This window comes from Gadus chalcogrammus, chromosome 17, assembly GCF_026213295.1.
Source record: "Gadus chalcogrammus isolate NIFS_2021 chromosome 17, NIFS_Gcha_1.0, whole genome shotgun sequence".
Lineage (NCBI taxonomy): Eukaryota > Metazoa > Chordata > Actinopteri > Gadiformes > Gadidae > Gadus > Gadus chalcogrammus.
Genome location: NC_079428.1, coordinates 2,610,746 through 2,630,021, shown reverse-complemented (window position 1 = coordinate 2,630,021; position 19,276 = coordinate 2,610,746). Strand labels below are relative to the sequence as shown.

The 19,276-nt window shown below is 51.6% G+C and overlaps 1 protein-coding gene across 2 annotated transcripts in view; it reads left to right on the top strand.

Moving 5' to 3' along the window:
- Positions 1 to 19,276, top strand: part of LOC130369706 (ATP-dependent RNA helicase DHX15) — a 28,948-nt gene that overhangs the window by 610 nt on the left and 9,062 nt on the right. For both annotated transcript variants that reach the window (XM_056575201.1, XM_056575200.1), the window contains exons 2-9: positions 726 to 1,038; positions 2,043 to 2,236; positions 2,785 to 2,944; positions 5,060 to 5,278; positions 10,693 to 10,860; positions 16,133 to 16,219; positions 16,810 to 16,959; positions 17,390 to 17,498. In XM_056575201.1, coding sequence (XP_056431176.1) covers positions 726 to 1,038; positions 2,043 to 2,236; positions 2,785 to 2,944; positions 5,060 to 5,278; positions 10,693 to 10,860; positions 16,133 to 16,219; positions 16,810 to 16,959; positions 17,390 to 17,498 — 1,400 coding nt within the window. The remainder of the gene's footprint in view (positions 1 to 725; positions 1,039 to 2,042; positions 2,237 to 2,784; positions 2,945 to 5,059; positions 5,279 to 10,692; positions 10,861 to 16,132; positions 16,220 to 16,809; positions 16,960 to 17,389; positions 17,499 to 19,276) is intronic.

Below are 19,276 nucleotides of genomic sequence, written 5' to 3'. Positions count from 1 at the left end.
GTAACCTGGGCCACACGTGGATGCTAGCTAGCTAGCTTGCTTGTGCTTAATTATCTCATGGCTGGAGCGGAAACCAAAGCTAACTTCAGAAGTCCTCAAATCTTAATTTAAGTTCAAACCCACGATCTGAAGTCACGTCGGAGCGTGATGGCACCGCACGTAAACATCATTCATCGAGGTGGTCCTCCATGGATCAGACCTGTCAATCAATCAAGGCTCGCGGGCCTCTGATGTGATGAGCACCTGTCAAAGTTTGATCAGTGGGAAAATTGATCCGATACAAAACCCAGCGACAATGCAACCTCCACATGAATTAGAAGTGTAACACAACACGTGTTGGGTTGTATGAGCCAGCAAGGATTGACCTTGGAGCTTACTGTGTGTGTGTGTGTGTGTGTGTGTGTGTGTGTGTGTGTGTGTGTGTGTGTTACACAAAAAACAACCCAGCGAAGACTCATCCAAACGTAGATTCTAACTAGGATTTCAAAACCGGTGCTCCTCAAATTTTCCCCCTATTGTGCATATTCACGAATGTCATCACGGACATCTTTCATGCATAGTTCATGATTTCAATGGAGGCATTGCTGACCATATCATGTTAGGGGGTGTCCCATTTCATACGTCTTATGCACAGGTACCTCATGACATATCGGGTCATTGTACAGCACATGGACATCACGTCGTCGTCTCATCTCTCCCCTTTCCCCCTCACCTCCCCTCCTCAGACGCGACCGAGACCGGGACCGTGACGAGCGCCCCAGGGGCGAGCGAGACCGCGACCGCGAGCGGGTCCGTGAGAGGGACGTGAAGCCCATGATCGCGCCGGGCGGCTGCGGCGTGGCCCTGCTGAAGCAGCAGATGTCCCAGCAGCAGATCAACCCCTTCACCAACCTGCCGCACACGCCGCGCTTCTACGACATCCTGAAGAAGCGGCTGCAGCTGCCCGTCTGGGAGTACAAGGAGACCTTCAACGACATCCTGGTCCGACACCAGAGCTTCGTGTTGGTGGGGGAGACCGGCTCCGGCAAGACCACCCAGGTGAGCTCCCTGGCCTGAGCCACACGCACAGGGCACTCGCACCACGGGCACACCTACACACGTATGCGTGCAAAGTGCACACACACATGTACACGCACGCACACATGTACACACATGGGGAACACGCACACACACGTGGGCCCAATCCCATTCCCACCCTTTACCCCTCCCCCCACATTTCTAGGACCCAATGCGCTTCACAAAAGAAAAATGAAGTAAAAGGGCTCAGAAAAACTAAACAAAACAAAAAATAAGGATTTGTGACAGCTGCCAAATTTGCTGGCCGGCTTTTCCTCAAAGCCCTCCCTTTAAAGTGTGGTCCTTTTTGGAAGCGTTATTTCAAGGGATACATATCCCTCTTGGCCCTGCCCTTAACCAAAATGAGAATTGGGACAGCCCTACCCCTACAAAAACAAGGGGAAAGGGGTAAAGGTTGGACATGGGTTTGGGCCGTGTTCTGTGTTCAGCAGAGAGTGTTTAACATATAGCCCCAGGTGATTAGGATATTCGCTTAAAGTGGTTCATGAAAAGGCATTTCCTGTTTAGAATTGATGTTATGCGTGTGCAAAGTACGTTGCACCACACCTGTATGTTGCATCACACCAGTATGGCAATCTGATAAATGCTGCGTCTGTTTGCTTAAGGTCTGGAAAGAAGGAATTGAACTCTATGGCTAAAGTTTGAAACAAAGCCATTCTCCCAGCTTGGACGCCATGGGAAGTCCAAAGAAGTCTGAAAACTTTTATCGCCTGCCCATCTTGCTTATTTTTGATAACAGACATTCCAGATTCATACCATTTTAATATTACTCCTATTCCCACCTGCGTTGTCACCACCGCCTGCACCACCACCACCACATGCACCACCTTACTTGGTACCTGCTCATGTACAAGTCTGTAACCGACTAAGAGAGCGCCCTACTTTCCATTCTATTCAATTCTGGACCTTGACGTCCTGTAACTTCACCCCCAGCCCCTCTTTGACCACGTCTCCTGCTTGTACAGATCCCCCAGTGGTGCGTGGACATGGTACGCTCCACACCGGGCCCCAAGAGGGCCGTGGCCTGCACCCAGCCCAGGCGGGTGGCGGCCATGAGCGTGGCACAGCGGGTGGCCGACGAGATGGACATCATGCTGGGCCAGGAGGTCGGCTACTCCATCAGGTTCGAGGACTGCAGCTCGGCCAAGACGTTGCTCAAGTAAGTCCCTCTCTCGTTACTAACTGTGGATGTTGCCAAGCTGTCACTCCGATCGAGACTGGCCAATAGAGACGTGTCTTACATCTTTCGGCGTAGGTCCCGCCCACGAGATTCAGCTCAACAGCAAGCAAAGCTTTTGGATTCGCAATCAAAACTTTAGGATTCGCAAACAAAACTTTTTGATTCGCAAACAAAACTTTTGGATTCGCAAACAAAACTTTTGGATTTTCGTAGAATAAACTACTGTTGTGCACTTGATAATAATAATAATAATGATAATTATAAAACGTTGTTTTATAAAGCACTTTTCTAAGTACTCAGACACTATACAGAGTGAGCACAAAATAAAATCATGTAATAAGAAGGTATATAAAAAATAAATAAAAAAAGGAGGAAGGGGAGAGAAGAGAAGGAGGTTATGTGGTGAAGGCAGTCTTGTAAAGGCTCACCTTCTGCTCCGCTCTGGGGTCCCCCCCCCCTGACCGGTGGCTCACCTTCTGCTCCGCTCTGGGGTCCCCCCCCCCTGACCTGTGCCCCTCTGCGTGCAGGTACATGACAGACGGCATGCTGCTGCGCGAGGCCATGAACGACCCCCTGCTGGAGCGCTACGGCGTCATCATCCTGGACGAGGCCCACGAGCGCACGCTCGCCACCGACATCCTCATGGGCGTGCTGAAGGAGGTGGTCCGGCAGAGAGCCGACCTGAAGGTAAGACCCCCCCCCCCACCACCCCCGGACACATTTCCATTTTGTGCATATTCACGAATAAAAAGTGTCATCAGGGAAATTACTATCTTTGTTGTCGATGCATAGTTTATGATTTCAGTGTCTGACATATTAATGTCTGACATATTAATGAAATACGCCAAATGTGTAAGGCTTACCCACCCGCCCCCCCCGCCCTCCGCAACGTAGACGAATTAGTCTCGGGGCGGGACAAGTTTTACACTAATGCATGCTTGGAATGCCCCGAGATCAGAACTGAAAGTGGTATGTAAAGAAGTGCTGGTGTGTGGTTCTCTATCTAGATAATCCTGCATTTCAAATTGGAAGATCTGCCGTTGAAAGGTGTGAGTAGCTTAGCCCGGACACCACAGGGACAATAGAACATCCCATTACAAGAAATGTGCAACAAAAAGAGTTGGGGTTAGCTCACCAGTATTTATTTTTTTTGTTTCATGTCTTCAGTCTGATGCCCGCCAGGGTGTGTTACGATATCGTAACGCAGTGCTATTTAATCAAAGCGTTGCGTTGCAGAGAACATGCGGCTGGATGGTTGATGATACGAGGCACTACGCGGATCACACGGTGATGATGGATGGTCTCCACACGCTAATGTACGAATACACGCAACGAATAGGCCCCACCACGAGAGGCTCCACCGGAGGACGGCTCCCCTCGCACGATAACCCATTTGGCCCCAACAGTTCATGTGTACATTTTGTGCTGACGTGCGTTGTTTTGTAGACAGACTACCTGCGGCCCACTGGGTGAGGCCTCTTCAAAGCGTCGGTCACGGCAGGTAGAGGGAAGGGGGGGGGTATAGGTGGGGGGGGGCGTACGGTGGCCACGTGCCGGCTGCGGGCGAGAGCCTGGAGGCAGACGCAGGTTTAATTGGCAGAGTGTGCTAGGTGTGATTCTGGTGGAACAGACAGGGTAATGGTGGGTTGTTTGTCAGCGTGGAATCAAAAGCTAGGTTAGGGGGAAGTGATCCCTCCTCTCCTTCTTCCACCCATCCATCCACTCATCACACACCCCCCCTCCCCCCCCCCCCCCCCCCCCCCCCCCCCCCCCCCCCGTCACCTTCAGCCTCACCCCCTTCCGAATCTGAAAGTTTAATTTGCCTTGATTAAGCGCAATTAGGAAGTGTTGCGGAGCGTAAAGTGAAATGTCGAGACGGTGGACCCTGAAAACGTTTGCGGACGAGAGCAGAATGTTTGTTTTGAATAGATTCGGGACAAGCGCAGTGTGGGTCATGGATCGGGGGCTTCAACGCTGTAGTGATGCAATAAAACCCACTGGTAGCGTTGTGCTTGGCTTCACGTTTAGCCCGCGGCCCATCATTTTCACATTTGCGCACGGCCTGCGCGGCGACGCCAGCCAGCGAGAATAATCGGCAGTGAAATTGCGTCCTTGTATCTTCATTTGCAGACAAAGAAACGCTAAATGGATATTCACTCGGATACACGGCTTCGGATTGCCTTACATCTCGATTTTCTGCTTTCCCCCCCTCGTTTCTCATCTCCCATCTCGCCCCGCCCCCGCCGTCGAACACGTGGTAACAACTAGAGATCTTCAAAAACCCTTTTCTTTTCTTTCCCGATTCCTGAACTTGAGTATCAGCCGATACGGAGTATATACTGATGCAGCATCTAGTATTGTAACTACGGCCAGCACTTGTTCTTATTGAAGGGTTCTCGTATGATGACAGCAATAAATAGTCGGTTCACTTGCTGTCCACAATATTTTCTTTCAGAACTAGATCATTTACATTTCTAATCTATAATTATCATAATGCATTTGCATTCTTCTAGTTAAGGTTGAGCATCCATGTCTTTCCGGCGAGGTAGCTCAAACGCCATTCTGACCTTTCCCCATTCTGACCTTTTGCCTCCGACCGTTAACGAACGCAGCAACACCGTAGTCTTTGTGATGTTCTCTACCTGTGTAGTAAAGGAGCTAGTCACGTGTCGGTCTCGGATCGGCGCACTCGATGATACCCGATGCTGCATTTAAGGCAGTATCGGGAGGAATACCGGATACCGGCATCGGTATCAAAAACCCAGAACGATAACCGTTTGACTTTGTGTCTCTGCCCCCCAGGTCATCGTCATGAGCGCCACGCTGGACGCGGGGAAGTTCCAGGTGTACTTCGACAGCTGCCCGCTGCTCACCATCCCCGGACGCACCCACCCCGTGGAGATCTTCTACACCCCCGAGCCCGAGCGTGACTACCTGGAGGCGGCCATCCGCACCGTGGTCCAGATCCACATGTGTGAGGAGGAGGAGGGCGACGTGCTGCTCTTCCTCACTGGACAAGAGGTGCGCTTTTCCCCCCCCCCCCCCCTTTCCCTACTCCTCTTCATCAGGGCTGAATACCTAGATCCATCTAGATCTGTGCTGGATAGATGAGCAACGTTTACTTCAGTCCACTGGGTAGGCTGGTTGGCTGATCTACCCAGCACACATCTAGGTGGACACGCCAACTAGTGATGTCATATAGGGACGATTTTCAATACGGCTTGTAAGGCTAATCACACTCACACCTGGTGGCATAATATGTCCCCTTTAATACAAATGGTACCGGGATCGGCTTAAGGCCAACATTTATTTCTGTTGCTTGTCGCACAATAAATAACGAAGTACGATGGAAGGCCTGCCCTACAAGTTATTTTCTGCAGATGTAAAAAGACAAGTTCAAACTGAACCACATCATCAGATCACGATTAGAAATTCTTCTTTTTCTTCTGACATTTAAATGTTGACGGCAAAATGATCATTCCCCTTAAACAGTGAATCAAATCGCGATATCTTTCCAAAATAACGGTAACCATATATTTTAAACACACTGCATCATTCCGCCCTAGTCTTCATCGTCCTATCTATTTGAACTCCACATAGTGCCTGGCTAACCCTTCCACCGAGCGGTTAGGGGGGGGGGGGGGGGGGGAGATACACAGAGGCAGATAGGTAGGGGGAGGGGGGCACACAGGACCTGGGATTGGAAGTCTCCCGGGTCGACGTGGCGGTGCTTTTTTTAAACACTCCTCCGGATGCCAGAGACCCCGGGTGCACCTCTCCTTCCCCAGGTGCAGCTCTCGTCGTGCACGGCGTGTTCGCCTGTCTCAAGGCTTTTTTTATCTTATTCTCGTTCCCCGACTGTTCGTCAGTCGTTGCTGGTAGCAGGGCTTCCTTCTGGTCCTCTGCTACCCGGCCAGCTCTGAGAACATCGCCCCTGCGCTTTGTTTGCATTTCGTTGGCCCCCGTCCCCGACCGCCTGAATAGGACAGCTGGATAGGACGGAGATAAATGTATGAGCTGGGTGGGTGGTTCTGCTTTAACATGGGGCAGAGCGATTCACCTATACCTGGCACGCAGGCACACAGACACACACACGCACAGACACACACACGCACGGACGCACACACACACACGCACACAGAAACACGCGCCAACACACACCTAGACAGACGCACACACACGGACACACACGCACAGAAACACACACAGTCACACAGACACACATACTCTCACACACCATAGTGAGGTGGGTACCAGTGGCCCGAGTTTCAGAGATGTAATGCATGCGTCGATGTGTGCCCGTTTGGAAACCACTAGGATTCGCTGTAGGTGGGGGGGGGAGGGGGGCGGGTTTGACGGACAAGACGCGACCCACTTTCTGCCCCCTGCACTGACCCCCCGCAAATTAAGCCCTTTATTATTTTATATATAATTTTTTTCCATTCCTGCAAATGTTGTCCACTGATGCGTAATGGAGGGCAAGGTTCAAGCCCGAAGTGATGAATTCGTCGGCGACGCATCAAGAACCAGCCGCACGCACGCACACGTGCGTGCGTACCTCCGGCGGCTTAGCTCAGGAGGTAGAGCAGTTGTCTTGTAACTGAAAGGTTGCTAGTTCGATCCCCAGCTCCTCATAGCTGAGTGTTGATGTGTCCCTGAGCAAGACACTTAACCCTAACTGCTCCTGAGGGCTGGTTGTCGCCTTGCATGGTTGACTCTGCCGTCGGTGTGTCAATGTGTGTATTAACCGATGTAAGTCGCTTTGGATAAAAGCGTCTGCTAAATGCCCTAATTGTAATTGTCTTCCAGTCTCCCAAATCATCATGGGCAGGGCTGGGATGGCGTGGGGAAAACCCCATAGTGTTTGTATTCCGCGTTGTCACATTGCCAAAATATGGAATTCAAAGTCGAGTAATGACGACACTCTGATAACGACGTAGGAAGATGTAATGGCGTCATCACGGCAGATCGGAGATGGATAGAAAGTGTGCTTTGAAAGACTGAAGGTACTTTTGCAGATTTTAAGAATAATTCTCCTCCTCAGAGTTGAGAAGGGAACACAGGCTGCCTCTGTTTGCGGCAAACACTAATTAACAATTCTCACTTAAAAATAGATTGCCTTTTACTTTTGGGTACTTTCATTAAAAGCTGTTAGCAGGCTAATGACGCCTTCTTTCAAGCCTGTGCTGATTTACACCACTCTGTACCCCGCTTTTACACTCCCAACTATTCACACCCTGGAGCAAATCACTAATGTCGATCCACAAAGTGCACCTCGCACACTCTCTCTCTCTCTCTCCCGGCGTTGCATACACATTATAAGACAAAAGGATGTTCTAGAAATGCTAATACAGCGTCTGCATCCAATACCCTGTTCAATCTCAGGAGCTACAACCTCGAGTTAACAGCGATCGCTTAAGTTACAGCATAATGGCCTACGCTGTCTTGAGATCAGCCTTTTTTTTTCCTGTTCGTTTTGTGAGTTTCTGCTAGAAAGACGCGTGTGAACGGTCACGTAGACGACCAGGAGGGAACCGGGGGGGGCCAAAGTGATTGGCCCGTCCCCTGGTGCTGAAACAAGGGCGAGGGGAAACTGAATCACAGGCAGAATATTAACTGGAACCGGTTTATGTGGTGGCCTGAGTTGAGATCTGATTTGATCGTTTCATCGTTGTTTGGTGTAAATCGGAGCGGTTTCGGTTTGTAAACCAATAAAATATATCAAATCCACACAGGCTTTATTTAAACCTCTGTGGGTATTTTAAGATTTGGGGTCAAGACCAGGTTTTTACCAGGACCACTTGAAATGATTTGGCGTCACTAGGGCCTCGTCAGGACAGTTCTATGGACTGACTGGAATGAGATCCTGCTTGATGGGGATGGTTCAGTACTGCTAATGTGTCTCTCACCATGGCTACGTTGGGCCGTAGATAATTGTCTTGACCTCGTATCTCCCTGGATGATGTTTAGCATACACTGTAAGGATTAAGAGGCTGTTCACAGTGACCAGTGTAACAATACTGCTTTATTTGATGCCCCTAATGCGTACAATACTAAAAACACTCCTGTGGTGAGGATGAGGAGGTTGATGATATAATTGTTTGACAGTCCCTGAGAACTAACCCATAAGCTAAACCGTTACGCGTCTATCTACCGATTTGATGGACGACAAAAGTGGCTTGTCGTTGCATTGTGCCAGTCGTCAGGGTCTCGTTGCGTTACTTGAGATTTCAGGACATTTACATTTACATTTCAGGAGTAAGGAATATAAAGACAGGATTTTTATTAAAAAAAGAAAGGCATCCCTTGTCCGTGTTCCCATCCCATCAGCGACGGCCTGTGTATTAGCAGTGATTATTGGTCCGTCATCGCCTGTACACCTCCGTCTGCCAATGCAGGGCGATAGATGACCGGCTCTTTAATGGAGGGATGACGCCACGGTGGGCAATGTGTTTTCAAGGGCCCTCCTTCCAGCAGACACTGATTGATCCCTTCGTTGTCGTAGTTTATTTTCTCCCGTTGTTGTTGTAACTGTAACAGACATTTGAGCCTTTTTCACATTTCCGAAGTATATGTATCTATTTTATGCAAAGCATATTAGATGGAGGCTTTTATCAAATCTCTCATGTAAACAGCCCATTCCCCTCCCGAACATCCCCCCCCCCCCCCCCCCCCATCCTCTACTGATCTCTGAACTGATGCGCTGAACCGATGCGCTCTCCCACGGCGAGTTCATTAACACCCTCCTAATTGGGTTAAAGCAGTTACCCAAACAAACAAAAGTCCTCACCTCATCACATCTGTCGTGCGATGACATCAATCCTCACGGCCTCACCCCCATCAACCAATCAGAGTGGCTGTAGACAAGCGGAGCGCCTTGTTGCATGGCGTCTGCGTCGGGGGGGGGCGCTACGAGGGGACCCCTGGGCTTTCAGCGATCACCCGTGGCAGGTTGTGTCTCTGGCCCACTGCCCATGTTGCCCATGTCCCCAACCCCCCCTCCTCATGGGATTGGACAGCCAGTTTGCCCGCGGTACTTTGGCAAAGAGGCTCATTTTTCATGGCAGCTGCTGCATCCAGCGGCCTGATGGGCTATTAATACCCCGGCTAATTTTACCAATCCATTCAGATTTACTCTCCTCCACTTGTCAATGTGTTGATTAAGAGGCACATGGCCGTCCACGCGGCTCTGGCAGTAACGCGCAGCCACACGGGAACGAGCGGGGACGGGGGGGAGACTGCCGGCACACCAGAGGGCGAACTGAGCGGAAAGAAGCCCAGAGTCATCTCGCGCGTCTCCAGTGTGTCGTCTTGTTGTTGGCTGTATAAATGCGTTGTCACTATGACTTTAAGCATGCGTGCGTGTAAAGGTGTGCTGTACAAGTTGTCGTTTTTCGAATCCGAGGCCTTTGTCTGAATCAACAGCCACATGGCCTGAGATACCAGTGCACCGTGAAATCATGGGGCCTTGCGTTGACGCCGCAGTCCCCCCACTCGCCTGCAGGTGGTGCTACAGCACAGGCTGTGGCTCGGACACCGGCCTTGATGAGGACAAATGTGTTCAGTTTAGTGGATGAAGCCACAGTAGAACGGTACTGACAGCGGTTGGGACTTAAACTGAAATATATATATATATTTATATATACGATTTTCTTTGTTTTTGATTCCCTTTCTAGTGTTTTTCTGAGGCGGTGTTTGTGATGGCGTAAGCCTGTAAATAATACGACTTTGCTATCCATATTGCGGTTGGGTTTGCGGTATTGATTGATGGATGGATGGGCGGCGGACACTTGATTTGTTTTCATTGGGACGAGGTGGGGGCATCGGAGTGGACCCTGTCCATCTGTCTGTCCTTCTGTCTGTCTGTCTGCCAGCCCACCGGGTCCACAACATTGGGCTTCACTAAACTGATCTGCCACGATTTGCTGCCGGTTCTGCATCAATGCTGCAGTCTCATCTAGCATTCTCGGTACAATGCTGCACTGTGGAATAATGATCCCTGTGTGTGCGTGTGTGCGTGTGTGTGTGGGTGTGTATGTGTGCGTGCGTGTGGGGGTGGGAGAGCGAGTTTATGCGTCCATGTTTTCCATGATTGCTGCATTTGACAACAGAGCCATGGGGAGCTAGGCGTAGCACACCGCATTCTGCTTTTAATTTCCGCCGTCAGCCGGAGCGATGGGCCGAACCAATGTACTGTAGCGGGGAGGCGTCGTATCCCTTGGCGACCACACCCCTAGCACCTCCTACCTTCACCCCCCCCCCCTTGAAGAAAGAAAGGATAACGAACAAACGCTGGGCGCACTTTTGTCCGTCGCCTGATGTTTCTTCGTTTCTTGCTTCTTTCCTCGCGTCCTGCCTCTTCCTCTTCTGTGTGTACCTCTTGTTGTCCATCATCTTCCTCCTCACCCTCTTCTCCTCTCCCCTCTGTTCCCCAGGAGATCGACGAGGCCTGCAAGCGCATCAAGCGCGAGGTGGATGACCTGGGCGGAGACGTGGGCGACATCAAGATCATCCCGCTCTACTCCACGCTGCCGCCGCAGCAGCAGCAGCGCATCTTCGAGGCCCCGCCCCCCCGCAAGGCCAGCGGGGCCATCGGACGAAAGGTGCGCGGTCCCGACTCCTCGCTCAGCCCGTGTTCGTTGGTAGTGGTCAGATTTCTCGTTGAGCGTGCGTTCGGTCCTCGGAGCCGGAGTCCGATCTGGCTGAGATTGTTCGGTCGTCGGGAGTCCGATCTCGCGCTGAGTGAGAGATCGGACTCCCAAGACAGAACGTGCGCTCAGTGAGAGATCGCTCTTCAGAGTCAGCACTTTAGGACTTCCTTAAGGGAGAGGCTGATGGGCGCCACAAGGTGGGCGCGGTGATGGTTAGGCTGAGGGGAATAAGGGAGAGAGAGCAGGGGAGACACGAGAAGGAACCCAACGTTCCTATTTACCACACACACGTCACTGCATCCGCGGGATTTGGCGCAGAGTTGACTCACGCGGCATATGCTGCTATTGTCAGCGTGCAATTCTCTGCTCTAAATTCAAACCGGGGTATTACTCACGCCCTCCGAGTTGGAGGAAAGTACTGCAGTCGCACTCTCCTTTTTTTTATTTATTTTTTTGGGTATGTTTTTCTCTCCGCGTGCCCTGCTGCCGCACACACAAACACACGCGTGTGCGTGTGCGCACGCGCGCTATGTGAAAAGCACACTCCCTCCAGTGGGCTTATGCAGTGCCCTTTCTCTGTGCCCAAACAAACCTCTCATTATCATCTCACAGTCGATGCCTCAAAACGTCACGGACAGGCAGACACCGTTTCTTTTTTTTGCCTCCACCATGTCCTGACACTTTAGTTTGAAACTGACTTGTCAAGAAGAAGAAGGAAAAGAAAAAAACCTGACTACAAACAAAAGCCGGCTGCTGCTGCTGCTGCAGCAGCTTCTGGGCGTCCTCTCTCCTGGCCAGTGATCTGACGGAACTCATCTCTGCCATTAAATTAGCAAACACTGGCCCTGGGCATCTTGACGATGTGGAGGGAGGGAGAGAGGGGGAGAGTGAGAGACGAGGGGGTGAGATTTAAAGCCTGAGTCATTGCAGCTACTGGTGGGCTGATCTAGTTTTAGATGGGATTACCGGGGCGTCACTCACAGCCTTTCCGGAGTTTGTCTAATGTTTACTGAATCACTTGTGCAATGTCCGAGAGCCGTGAGGAAAAGGATGTGAATTCGACGCTTCTACTGACCCCCTTTGTTCAGGCGTCGAAGCCCCTACGTGTGCGTTGGTGAGCATGCATTTATAGGAGGCCTCAGTCGCGTCTCGTGTGATTTATGCCAATTCCTTGCCAAACATCATCCAATCTCCCCTGTTGACTCGAACAGTGGAGAACAGGGTCCGATCTGAATATCTCGGTTCCCAGAGAGGGCACCGGCAGAGCTCCATAGAAAGGAGTTGGAAAAACAAAGAAGTCTTCGTGATTCATCTGTTGGGAAGCGAATAATTCCCAATGTTTGAGATAGGTGATGGCAAAATCCTTATTCAACCGTGGTGGTTGAACAATAATCTCTGTGAGCCGTAGAGTCTGTGCCGTCGAAAGACTGCTGCGATGCCAGCACTATTTGTTCCGTCTTTCTGGTATTGCCAGCGAAGAATGCCACTGAAGAACCACTAAACCCAAAAACCTGTCTCCTCGCGGATTGCTTTCTGCAGCTCTTAGGACGGCAGTGCGGGGGACATTGGCAGGTACCCCTCCCCCCTCTTGTCCCAGGAGCATTACAAATTAGCCCAGCAGTGGCATCCCATGCCGGCGCCGCTGTGCTGGGAAGTGAGTTTGCTCCAGTACATTGGACTTAACCGGTGTCCAAGTCACGGCCTGGATTGTGGGGGAATGTGTCGACCCAGGCAGGCTTGAGTAGAGAGGTGTGTGGTGGATTCCAGGGCTGCTGCCGTGCATGCTAATGACCGCATTAAGCAATCCCTTGATTAGCATAACATGTTAGCTTGTCATCTCTCCGTTTCCTCAAGGACCCTCTCTTTCTGTAATTCCTCCTTTTTTAAAGTGTTTTAATCGTCTGAACCACAATTCGGTAATTACCGAAAAAAGACTATAATCCTTCTTAGCCAGCCCGACGCGTCACAGATCAGTCCCGCGTTGTTGTGGTGCTAGGTTTGCTTTGGGACGTTCTCTGGCTTTTGGAGGCGTTCGCCGGTCGACGATCCGGTTCTCGCCCGATCCGTTTAAATGAGCCGACTAGTCCTTAGGCTGGATCTCCTCAAGCGTTTGCTTTGGTTTTGTCTGTTTCACCAATTTGGGTGGAAGCACTATTCATGAACCCATTCCCCGCCCCGCTCCAGCGAATCAGGCCACGGTTCGCTCAGGTCCTCTCCCCCCTTAAGAACCCAGAAGTGATGCGCGTCAACGCCGCCCGGCCCACGCTACCTTGGAGAGGGAGAGGAGTGAGTAGCAGCACTGAGTGACCCTTACTGGGCTCCAGTGTACGCCCTTGGAATCGATGCTTCCAGGAGAGTTTCCTCCTACGCCACCGTGCCTCCTGAAACAGGAGAGGGGCCCGTGGGTTCAGGTCTACCGGGACATGGATCCCTCCCCCCCCACACACCACCCTACCTCTACCATGGAGACGGCTGACTTTGATTGGTGACGAAGAGTAAAGAAAATGGTCGACGTCACCTGGCGGCTCGGCGCGTCCATTTCTTGGCCGCGCTCCGTCCGTCCAGACCGCGATTGTCCGGCTCATTGACTTTGCGGAGATGGGACATTTCTCTGCACCTGTCGAATATATCTGGAAACGCAAAGAAAAAAAATAACAAAAGAGAATCCTGGCCCGGGCTGGAGCTTTTTAATGGACATCTGTGTCGACTTTTTAAAATTTCCCTGCCGATATCGGCGCTGGGTAAGTGTCTATAATTTAACTAGCTATCGCTAGTCTTATAACTGAAGAAATTCCTTGCCCGGAGATATTCTGAACCAGGGCTGTGTTTTATGTATTCGTATATATATATTCGTTTATCTTTTATTATAGTTCTTGGAGTGATTCAGCTTCACCGTTTTGGCAGCTCTTGCGCGAACTCAGACGTCGACAGCACAGGGTGTCTTCGTCTCGGCTTTGTTTGCCTTGACACTGGGGCGGCACCTCCCAGCCACCAGGGCAAGCAGGCCGGGCGCTTTGTTCACGAGTCGCTGTAGCGTTGGACCGCCGTAAAAAGAGTCCAAAGGGTTTTCTCCGGCCACTTGGTTTCCACGGTTACGTAAGACCACAGCGTTTCTTTTCCGTCTCTCTCCCCTCGCCCCTCTTCCTTCTGCTTGTGTATGACCGTGAGTGAGACGGACAGCAAAGACGGATGCATCGACGGACAGGGAGATATACACACAGACTGCTAGAGGGGGGGCACAGCGCACAGAAAGACAGAGTCTGACAGTGAGACGGGCAGAAAGGGACACATAAAAGAAAAAGACAAGAGAGACTAGTGAGATACAGATGGGAAAGGGATGGTGAGGGAGAGACGCGGACACAGTGAAGGGATAGAGAGAGGGAGAGAGATGGACACAGTGAAGGGAGAGAGGGAAAAACTGAAGTGAGAGAGGGGGGAGAGAGAGACGTGGAAACAGTGAAGGGGAGAAAGCGAGAGACACGGATACACAGCGAAGGGATGGAGAGAGGGTGGAAGAGACACAGTGAGAGAATGAACCATAGGGTGTTGTGACTCATTTGATTTCTCTGCTCTTATTCAGCTGTCATCCTCGTAGACAGGCTCGCTATAGGGGATAATTGTAATGGAAAAAGACCCCGGAGAACTGGGAGCTGAGCTGGCTACATAGCTATCCTCCACTCCCCCCCCCCCCCCCCCCCCCGGCATGCCTCTCTTCGCATCGGCCTCGCAGCCCGACCACCATTTAATTTAACTCACGCACCATCCCACTTTTCTCTTTCTGCGGCCTGACCCCTCTGCTTTGATCAGCTCGCATACAAGCCCTGACAGTTGAGGAATTGCAACGCAAACCCCCCCCACTCCCCCACACACACCCCCCCCCCCACACCCCCAGTCCCAGCCCCGCCATGTGATCCCAGCTCAACCCCCGCTCCTCAAAGATCTGCATCGCGCCGTGTTTCCGCTCCACAGTGTTGGTAATGGATCTTTCTTTATTCAGAAGTAAGGATGAATCACGAGGGGAAGAGGGAATAGGGCGGTTTGGTCGTCCCCTCTTAACGTTGACATAAATCCCTGAGTTCACCACCACCGCCGCCTCCCCCTGTGACTCATCTGGGAACATCACAGACGCAAACAAACGCAGCTTTTATTTATTTGATTAATTTGGGGCAAACTCTCCGCCCACCTTCCTAATCGCTACGCTGCCTGGCTCCTCGGTTTCTTTTTGGGCGTTTGTCGGACGGAGGGGTAAGCGTGTGTGATATCTGAAACAGTTCCGGGGGGATGGGGGGGTTCGGCTCGCTACATCCTGCGCGTGAGTCACCCCCCTTGTGCCCCCCCCCCCCCCCCCCCAAAATTGCCTCCTTCCGCTGAAATGAGTCTTCCCGTACCGTTACACAACTTTATTCCCCACACATGGGTATGTACCGTACCGTGGGTACATATTCTTCTTAATTTAGGTTTGCCAGGTTTTCACATTTCTCCCAAGAGTGTTTTTTTCTTAGTTTCTTCCAACCAAGCAGAAATGCTTGGAGCTCTGTTTCTAACGTCCTTACAAGACAAGATGGCAGAGGAGCCCTTGAGCAAACCACCGGAACAAAAGAGCAGTTGTAATTGGTTGCGACGGACGCTGAGCTGCGTCGCGGCGGTCGTCGCGGCGCGCTGACGGCTCGCTGGCCCGCGTTGTGAGTGTTGTTTTGGGCCGCTGCCGTTCGGGCCACCCCTGCTCGGTCGCATTAGCCGCGATGCAGCGCCGAGGCATCGCGACCCAAAACAAACAGCCACTGGCCTGCTCTGTACGCACAACTCGAGTCGTGTGTGTTTCTGGGTTGTTAGCGTAGCGAACACAACCCCGCAGCACGACTGTCATGTCCCCCGTTTCCTGGCGGACGTCTCCTGCCGTAGTAATTCCGTTGACAAATGTACTATTCCCGTATTATCGGTTTCATCCTGTTTCAAACATTATTTCTGGTTGTTTGTTTGTGCTCTTTTCAATGTGTATTAAGTAAAGGGAAGAAAGTGTATGTAAAGATGAATCACAATGTACCGTTTTTAGTTTTCCGTCCGCGGTAGGTGCATTCAAATGGCTCACCTTCTGTTATTTCTATCTCCTTCATCCACCAGCCCTTTGGCGGTGTTGGGCGTAGTGGGGCTAGAGGCCCTCTGATCCCCCCCCCCCTCTGCGATTTGTGTCCTCACCCCCCGCTGTTCTCCCCGTCTCCAACAGGTGGTGGTGTCGACCAACATCGCCGAGACCTCCCTGACCATCGACGGCGTGGTGTTTGTAATTGATCCCGGCTTTGCCAAGCAAAAGGTTAGCCCCCCCTTCGCCTGACCCCACTCCCACACACCCCCGACCCCGGCGCCTCCACACCGTCTTATCTCCCCCCGATCATCTGCTTCTGTGGCCTGGGAACCCCAAGATAAACACGGCCACGCGGGGGACGGAGGAACCGATGGAGGGGCCGCTCATTTATTTATTCCACTGACATTTCTGCAGCCAAGGAGAGTGTGTGTGTGTGTGTGTGTGTGTGTGTGTGTGTGTGTGTGTGTGTGTGTGTGTGTGTGTGTGTGTGTGTGTGTGTGTGTGTGTGTGTGTGTGTGTGTGTGTGTGTGTGTGTGTGTGTGTGTGTGTGTGTTGGGCAGTGTTTATTTTCTATAACCCGCACAAATGTCTGACACGGTTTACATTTCTTGCGGATTTCATTCACGTTAACCAGTCAACAGCTGGCAATTACCGGCCACGGCTAAACACACACGCACAACAAATTCTAATTCCATCTCATCTACTACTGTGTGACAGCCCGGTTTGCTGCCGTACAGCAGGCTGCGCGGCTAATGTCCATTTGATTCCGGTTTCACGTGTCTTGCGATCCGCTCCTCCCTCCTCCGCCACCTGCCCAGGTGTACAACCCCCGTATCCGGGTGGAGTCTCTCCTGGTGACGGCCATCAGCAAGGCCTCGGCCCAGCAGCGGGCAGGCCGCGCCGGGAGGACCCGGCCGGGGAAGTGCTTCCGTCTCTACACGGAGAAGGCCTACAAGACGGAGATGCAGGTCGGTGCCAGGTTTATTTTTTATTTGTATTGTTCTCAAGTTGGTCTTCTTGACCAAAACAGCAGAATTTGTTTTTTTTTGGGTTCCGTACCTCCACACCTGGGAGTCAACCATGTCCCTTGAGGACATGGTTGACTCTGGTTTCTGAGATATTTCCAAGTCTCTGTTTACGTTTTTGTCGTAGTTATTCGAGCCAGAGCGGTATATCAGGTGTGCCGATGTCAGCCTATCACAGATATATCTCCAATCCCGTATCCGTTGGGCTCTAGTAGTAATAGTTTCTCGCCACATTGTGACTAATGAACAAGGTTGTGGCCATCTTGGTTCTAAGCGATGCCTGGGTAAACGGAGACCCTTTTCGTTCTTTTTCTAATGGCTCTTCTGTTGCTCCGACTGATTCAGTTCTGCTCTCCCTCTCCGTAACCCACAGGACAACACATACCCCGAGATCCTGCGGTCGAACCTGGGCTCGGTGGTGCTGCAGCTGAAGAAGCTCGGTATCGACGACCTGGTGCACTTCGACTTCATGGATCCACCAGGTCGGTTTGGGTTTTACCCGTTTTATATTTTCCACCTCCGCCACGTGAGAGACGTCGCTCGCTCGGAGTCCCCGACTTCTGCGTTTCCACATGAAAAAGGAAAAGGGTTGAATCTTTGTCTTGTCGGCGGCAGAAAAAAACAAAACACACACACTTCCCTATCCATTAACGTCGTCTGTTGTATCAAATGAATGCCGTGTACTGGGGAAAGCGGCTGTGAAATCGCACAATCCCTTTGGTTAAGCTGTACTCTGATGTGTAATATCAAATCTGGGTCGGCTGTGTCACTTGGGAGCTCAGCGGGGTTGAAAAAAACAACACAAGCAGAGATAAAACAATCTTGGCACATATCAAATAGCGCGGACCGAATCTTTGGGAATTAGGCAGGGCTCCTCGGGAAGGAGATATGTGCCTCGTCTGTGTGTTGCTCTGCAGTTTTTATGAGGCTACATCACCAGCGCGGGGTCCGTTTCCCCTCGTCGCAGGAGCGGCGGTTAGACAGGGGAGGGTACAATGGCACGGCTTGGCTTTTACATCTCCGACTTGGCTCGGTACACAGCTTAGAAAAAACACTTCCCTGAAGGCTCCCGCTACCACACTGGGCTCCCAAGATGGACCCCATCCCCTACTATCCCCTACTGCCCCCCCCCCCCCCCCCCGGCCTTTCTTTCTTTCTTAGCCCTAACCTCCACCTCCCCCCCCCCCCCCACACACACACTCTCTCGCGCTGTAATATAGTTTTCATCTCACCGCCCGAGATTAAACCCATCTCTCCCCATCCTCCGTGGCGAACGCCATTTTGAGAATGAAATTGGTTACATCAATAGGTCCGCTATCACCTCTGCTAGTGCCTTCCCTTTATATTCCTCCAGTGAGACGTGACTGACCCCCACCCCGCCTACCCTAGCCTCCCACCTGCCCCACCTTTCACAAAATAACACACCCCGGCACGGCTCAACTCACCCACCGCTCTCGTCTGGCGATTCTAGCCGGGACGGGACGGGGAGGGAAGAGCTTACCCCCTTCTCTTATTTATCCACTTGGACCGATCTCTCCGGCGACCCCCGGCCCTCCCCTCCCAGGCAGCGAGCACAGCAGCCTAGGGTTCAGGCTTCAAAGCCGATTTACGGGTGTGTGTGATGCTGACCCCCCCCCACTACCTTCCTCCCACTTTAAGACCCTGGTCTCGATGAGTGGTGAAAGGGGGTTCATTGAGAGGAACGGGGGTTAAGAAGGGGGACAGACATCAGTGGCGTCGTGGTGCCCCCGGCAGGCATGCACGATCGTTTTGTTTCCATGATTCATGGGTTCAGAGGTCGTCGAGGCTCAGACACACTAACCCCGGTTGGTTAATTCGTCCCTATTGTAGCTTAATTTCATTGAAAACCATCAACGATCCTAGAGTAAATCTCGATGATCATTGTGAATAGATGTTTCATTTACATTTAGGGCAATAAGCAGGCGCTTTTATTCAAAGCGACTCACATGGTTCATACACACATTCGGCCTAGTCAACCGTGCATGCGACAGCCGACTGGTCACGAGCAATTACGGTTAGTTGTCTCGCTCAGGGATAACCTGACACTCGGCTAGGAGGAGCCGGGGATCGAACTAGCAACCCACCGGTTACACGTCAACCCCGGGCTACGTCAAGGCCCTTTTACGGAAAAATGCCCGCTTATGTGATATCCAAGCGTCGGCACAGATTTAGTGGTGACACGTGGCTGCACTGTTTGTCTTGTTATTGTCATTAAAGGCCCAAAATAAATCTAGCAATT